Raw genomic sequence first — 6,821 nt, forward strand, 5'->3', positions numbered from 1 at the left:
TCCCAGCTGTTTCAGTCTCCCCTCAGGCAAGGCTGGTGCCGCGGCCCGATGGCAACAGAGAGCCGTTAACGGCCTCCCCGGGTCCGGAGGGGGAAGCCTCATAGGAAAAGGGTGCTTCATGTACAGCCGCTGTAAAATCCTTGTCGGAAAAAGGACACTTAAATTTGCCTTGCAGCCTGCCGGGGAGGGGAGCCTGCCCGCTCCGCCAGCGCGCCCCGCCGCCGCCATTCCTGTTGGTGCAGCGCCCCCTGCGGGGCGGCTGCAGCGCCTCGGGCCCGCGCAGCCACAGGCCGGGAAGCGGGGGAGCTTCGTGTCATTTCTCGGCCGGGCGCCTGAGCGGGGTGGGGGAGGGAAGGGAAGCCCTCAGCTCCTCCGAGGCTCGCCGCCGCAGCACCGGCGCCCGCCGGCGCGCCGCATCGTCCCTGCGGGGCTTCCGCACAGGGCAGCTGACTGACAGAAGCAGGCGCGCAGGGCAGGCGCCCGGCGCCCCCCTCGCTGGCACGCCGCCGGGCTGCGCCGAAACGAGGTGGGGGCCAGCGGCGGGGAGGAGAACTCGCCGCCGAGGGCGGGGAGGAGCACGCCGCTCATTATCTGCGCGACCACCAGCTGTCTGAATAAGTGGGCTTCGGCACGCTGCGACAGGGGCTGCCTCCGCCGCAGCGGCGGCCCCTCCCCACCGCGCCCCAGGCGCCGCGTCCCGACCGGCGCGAAGCGGAGCGGGGGCACCTCCCTCAGCCGCGGGGCGGGGCCGGGCCCGGGGCGCGGCAGCATTCCCGCCCTGCCGCCTGGCCCCGCGCCGCCGCATGCAAATGAGGCTCCTCCTCATTGGCCGCGCCGGCAGCCCTTTGAAAACACGCGCCTCCATTGGCTGAACGGAAATGCTAACGCAAATAGGAGAATCTCCTTCGTTCTCCCCCCGCCCTTTTTTTTTTTTGCCGCTAATGTGTGATGCGTGCTTCAGACAGTCTGTAACGCTGCGCGCCGGTTACTACAAATAAGTAGTTCCCAGCCCCTCGCCCTCCCCCCGCCTGCCCGCACGATGGGGCGGGACTGGAGGCTGCAGCCCGCCCGCCGCACCGCCGGCGCCCCGGCGCCGATGGGAGGGGGCCACTGGGGCGGCGGGGAGAGGTGTTTCCCCCTCCCCCGCGGAGGGATATCCTCGGCGCGCTCGCCGCGCTCTGCCCGCACCAAAATATTGGGAGTTAAGAGGCGGCTCGGCGGCGCCGCCGGCTCAGAAGCGCGCGGGCAGGCACGGCGGTGGCGCGGCTCGGCTCGGTTCCGGCGCCCGCCACGGCTCCGCTGCGGCGCCCAGCCCGCTCCCCGACGCCGCGGCCCCCGCAGGGGCGGGTTTCACGCGTGGCCCCGCAGCCCCCAGGTTCGCCTGCCTCCGCGGACGACTCCGGCTCTGCCTGCGCGCCCAACGGCCGGAGCGGCTCTCGCCGGTTAGAGGAGGGAGAGCGGCTGCGACGCCCGCCCCAACTGCCTTTCGCCCGAGGACTTGCTGCCACCGCCGTGTGGATCTGTTTCGGCGGGGACGCCCGAGGATTCCATCGGTGCCCGTTCCCGGCCGAGGAAGGAGCCGCACAGAAGGTCTCGGCGGCCCGCCGCCTGCAGCCGGCTCCGGAGAGCAGGGAGCCGCGCCGCGCCGCCGAGCGCTCAGCCGGGAGGACGCCGGCGGTGCCACTGCGGGGGACTCGCCGTCCCCCCCCTCTCGGAAGATGTTGCTCTCCAAGTTCGGATCGCTGGCGCACATCTGCAGCCCTACCAGCATGGATCACTTGCCGGTGAAGATCCTCCAGCCAGGTACGGCGGGGCCAGCGCCGGGGCTGGGATGTCCCCTGCGAGCGCCGGGCGGGGCGCGGACCGGCCCCGGGATACGTCCAGGACGGCGCCCGCAGCCCCGAAACTTCGGGGAGCGCCTTTTTTTTTTTTTTTTTTGCCTTTTTTTTTTTTTTTTTTTTAGTGGTTTTTTTTTGTTTTCGCTCTTTAATTGAAGAGGTGTGTCTTACTAAAAATAAAATCTTGAGTAGAATTAGAACAGCGCACACAATGCACGTGCACCGGGCAAAGCGTTTTTGAGGGTTTTACTTTTTTAATTTATTTTTGTTATTATTTTTGGCGAATCGCAGCGCGGTTGCGGACACTAACGCGGTGCGTTTCCCTCTCGTTTCCCCAGTGAAAGTGGAGAAGGAGCCGTTCGATAAAGTCTACCAGGTGGGCTCCGTCCTGGGCAGCGGGGGCTTCGGCACCGTCTACGCGGGGAGCAGGATCGCCGATGGCTTGCCGGTGAGGCGCGGGGTGGGCGCGGGGGCGGCGGGCGGGAGGCTGCGGGCGCGGCCCGGCCCTCCGCGGCGGGGCTCAGGCTGTGCCCGCCCCACCACTCACGGCGCCTCCTTTGCTCTCCGCTCCGCAGGTCGCCGTGAAGCATGTGGTGAAGGAGCGGGTGACCGAGTGGGGCACAATTGTAAGTACCGGGGAGACCTCGGGGGTGGCTGCGGGGCTTTGCCGCGGTGGGGCTATTGTGTGGACGGCGGGGCCCGCCCCGCTGGCGCGGCCTCTGCGTCGGGGGGAATTTGGCGGGGGTTCGCCGCCGCAGCGCCGCGCCCGCCCCTCGGACTGCGGCAGCGGCAGAGGGGGCCCGCCGGCCGCGCCCTCCTCCCCGCCCTCTTCTCCCGCCTTCCCGCCCTTCTCTCAGCGCGGGGGCTCCCCGGGCCGCCGCCCCCCGCTGACCCTCGCCCCCTTGTCTGCGCAGAGCGGCGTCATGGTGCCCCTAGAGATCGTCCTCCTGAAGAAGGTGGGCTCCGGTTTCCGTGGGGTCATCAAACTGCTGGACTGGTACGAGCGGCCCGACGGCTTCCTGATCATCATGGAGCGGCCGGAGCTGGTGAAGGATCTCTTCGACTTCATCACGGAGAAGGGCGCCTTGGACGAGGAAACGGCCCGCGGCTTCTTCCGGCAGGTGCTGGAAGCTGTGCGCCACTGCTACGGCTGCGGCGTGGTGCACAGGGACATCAAGGACGAGAACCTGCTGGTTGACCTCAGGACAGGCGAGCTGAAGCTCATCGACTTCGGCTCGGGGGCCCTCCTCAAGGACACGGTGTATACCGATTTCGACGGTACGTGCCCTTCCCGCGCCCGGTTTGGCCAGACCCCCGCGCCCCTCCCGGGGTGGTGCCCTCCCTGTGAGCTGCCGCTGCTCCCCTTTCTGGCGCCCGGCAGTAGCGAGCGGAGCCTCTGACGCAGAGGGGTTCATATCAGGTCTATCGGTAATGGAAACCTTTGGACCCGAGGCAGCTTCGGGGTGTTCAGTTGCGTAGCAAAGCAGCGATTCCAGGCAGTGACGCAGCAGTTTATGTTTCCCTGTCTTGGAAAAAGTGGGTTTTTTTTTCCTAGAGGGCGATCTGTTTACATAGAGGCTTCGCCTGTGTCGGATGTTTCCATGTGTGGATATGCAGTTTTTTGTATGCGGTGCTTTTTTTAACTTGAAGAGGCAGCTCCCCTCCTCCCTTACCACCGATGTCCTGGAAATCCCGCATTGCAGATTTTAAAGCAATGGGGATAAATACGCTCCCTCGACATGACTCGATACTGGTTTCGGGGCCGGGCTCGGCGCTTTAGAGATGAGAAAGCCGAGAAATAATCCTGCGTGTGGCAGGAGGGACTGTTTCCCCCACCCCTTTGCGTGTGACTGATGAGACGGGGGCCTCTCCCCTTCCCAGCTGCCGCACTCACATCTGTTTGTTGTGAAACCCGAAGCCCGGCCGCACGTGACCCGCAGCATCACACATTCCCGGTTTTGTTTGGTATCCAAGGAGCCCGCGGGCACTCGGGGGGGGGGGGGGGGGGGGGGGGGGGGGGGGGTGGGGGGAGGCGGGTTGGATAAAAGCTGCCGCAGAGGAGCCCGAAGCGGGGCAGAGCCTTAAAAATGTAAAAATCGTAAGCGGCCCTATTTTGTTTACTGCTTTGCGGAATTGGATAAAGCAGATTAGCCCCGTGTAATGCGGGCAGACCCGGGTTTCACCTTCTTGCCGCCCTCCCGTCCCCTCCCCGCCAGCCCCCTTTGTCCTTTTGTGTCTATTTTTGGTGCGATGCTGCAGACGCCACGTGGTCAGTGAAAGGGAGCCTGCCTCAGTAAACAGTCAGCTGATGAGGCTGTGTTATTCCTTGGAACAAAATAGCACCACCGGGTGGGCCAAGTCTGTTGATGGTGTAATACCGTGGATGACCTGAAATTACACCACTAATGGCATTGGCCCATAAGAAAGGGTTTTGGTTTTGGTTGTTTTTTTTTAACTCCCAAATTACAAGTTCAGAAATTTACTTATCTGTACTAGAAGGAGCTGAACAATAGGAAAACGCTCTAAATCTTGACTTTAATTTTTTATATTTTTTTTCCCTGCTTCTAGGAACAAGAGTATACAGCCCTCCAGAGTGGATCAGATACCACAGATACCATGGGAGATCAGCAACAGTATGGTCTCTGGGAGTTTTGCTGTATGATATGGTTTGTGGAGACATCCCTTTTGAGCAAGATGAAGAAATCTTGAGGGGACGATTATATTTCAGGAGAAGAATTTCACCTGGTGAGTTGTATAGAGGTCAAGTGGGGGCATTTTTTTTCTTTTATTAGTCCTGTATATTTCAACAAGTACAAGGAGAGTTTTTCTTGTTCAAGGTTGTTGTTTTACTTTCCTAGTCTAAAAGTGCTGTTTTTTGTTTGTTACAGAATGTCAACAACTGATCAAATGGTGCCTTTCACTGAGGCCTTCAGACAGACCAACACTTGAGCAAATTTTTGACCATCAGTGGATGCACAAATCTGAAGTAGTGAAGTCTGAGGACTGTGACATAAGGCTACGGACCCTTGATACTGATGTATCTAGCACAAGTTCAAGTAATGAGAGTCTGTGAATTACTAAGGACCTCACACTGGGAGGGGAGCTACAAGCAGAAAGACCACAGTGCTGCTGCCAATACGTAGGAGGGGCTAGAAAAATGCATTCATTATTCTGTAGTTGAATCTTTGTCTGAGGGAATTGATTTTTATTTTCCCCCTTTGCTGGTTTCTGCTTTGGAATGAGAGTTTTCCTTTGGAAACGCTGATGTTTGGGAGTTGCAGGCCAGTACTTAGTCAAAGACTGACCTTATTAAGAAAGCAGTGACCTCTTGAATACATGGTAAACTTTTTTGCTCTCATAGAGCCTGGACTAGATTTTATTTGCTTTTGAGTGCCTTTTTGAAAGCTGCTTCAGTGGGACTTTCTTTTTTGAGCTGTGTATGTCCAAAGAAGATCCAGTTCATTATAGGAATTTGCTCCCTTTAGACTCTGTGCTGGAGGAAGCAGCTCCTATGATGCAGTGGAGAACATGTTCGGTGATTGAATGAAGTAGTCCCATCCACTGGTGATGGAATACTTGAACACAGACATTTCACTCCTGCCCCCAGCCCTTTCCAAATCCGACCCACCTCTGCTGCTCAAAATATTTCCTATAGCCTGCACAGAAATAAGAACAGGTATATCAGCTTTTTTATCAGAAACATTTTTTCATGTTTCCTTTTATCATCTCTACCACTGGGCATGAGAAGCCCCTTTCTCAGCTCCCCCTGGCCTTTTGTCACCCTGCGAGTCTTAAAGTATGTATGGGCATGTTGAATGCACAATCAATGCAATATTCAAGGACTTTACTTTTTTTCCATACCTGTATAATGTGTTTATGTAAACTTGGTTTTTCCCATGTACTATACAGTTATTTATTGTTTGGAGTTTAGAAGACCTCCCACAGGTTTCAGCTGTGGCTATTTATTTGGTTAATTTATTTGGTTAGAGTTACTCAACACTGTGCTTTCCCCTCCTTCTCCCCATGGGAATTCTAGTGGTTTGCCCATGGCACTTTTTTTCTGCATTCCTGTCAACTTTTGTTTAAAAAAAAAAAAAAAACAAAACACAGAAAAAAACAATTTCTGACCTTATCAATTTTTTGTTGGAAGATGGAAAATTGTTGTACAAAGTCTAATTTAAGGGAAATAGAATGACTTTTTGAAGTTAGTATGCCTTTTGTCTGGTATTACTATACCAGAAATGTAAAGTAATGCTGTTTGGAAGGGTTTTAAATTATTGACATTGTACAGTCTCCGTGCATTGGCTCTGGAAGGTAGAGTGGCAGAGTCATAAACCTTAATTTATTTTAATAGCTGTGTTTCTGTGATCTGGTTGCATTTATGCAGCTTGGATTTGGATTTTTTTCTTCTGTTTAACAGTGTGAAATGTATGGAGATCATATTTTTTATACAGGTATTTCAATTAAACTTTTTTTGTATATAACGTTTTGTGTTCGTGTGCTCACTTTTATTTCCACCATTACTCTTGATGCCAGCTGGGGAACACGGGGCAATTCTGTTACCTTCTCCAGCTTGTAAAGACCTACAGCATCTGATGTGGAGTTGACAGGTCTGACTATTAAACAGTGGCCATTTTAGAAGAATTAAGCAATCCCCCCCACCTTGCCTGTGTCTAGTTCTCCATAAGTGTATTTGATGTTGAACTGGAGAATGTTTACAATACAACAGCACTAATGGCCTACACAGAGAGGAATTGACCAGCAATTGTGGGGTTTTTAACTGTAAACATTCAATAACTGAAGCACCACTGTTCCCATTGTCCTGAAGTCTAACAAGGATTTTTGTATTCACTGACGGTTACTGTTTTCAGAGTTGACATGTTTACTTTCCATTACACTCAACTTCCTCTTGCTTACTACTTCCTGCTGGGGGTGGGTGGAAGGTGTCCTGTGCTCTTACAGGAAAAGGACAGCATTCTTGGG

General features: G+C 55.6%; 1 protein-coding gene across 1 annotated transcript; it reads left to right on the forward strand.

Annotated features, from left to right (window-relative positions):
• The first annotated feature begins 1,221 nt into the window (after nt 1–1,221).
• On the forward strand, nt 1,222–6,322 carry PIM3 (Pim-3 proto-oncogene, serine/threonine kinase). The gene is made up of 6 exons (XM_051641610.1): nt 1,222–1,803; nt 2,177–2,286; nt 2,414–2,464; nt 2,753–3,116; nt 4,407–4,583; nt 4,727–6,322. The coding sequence occupies exons 1-6, from the start codon at nt 1,719–1,721 to the stop codon at nt 4,909–4,911; spliced, it is 972 nt and encodes a 323-aa protein (XP_051497570.1). The 5' UTR covers nt 1,222–1,718; the 3' UTR covers nt 4,912–6,322.
• The last annotated feature ends 499 nt before the right edge of the window (nt 6,323–6,821 follow it).

The sequence above is a fragment of the Apus apus genome, chromosome 1 (genome assembly GCF_020740795.1).
Source record: "Apus apus isolate bApuApu2 chromosome 1, bApuApu2.pri.cur, whole genome shotgun sequence".
NCBI lineage: Eukaryota > Metazoa > Chordata > Aves > Apodiformes > Apodidae > Apus > Apus apus.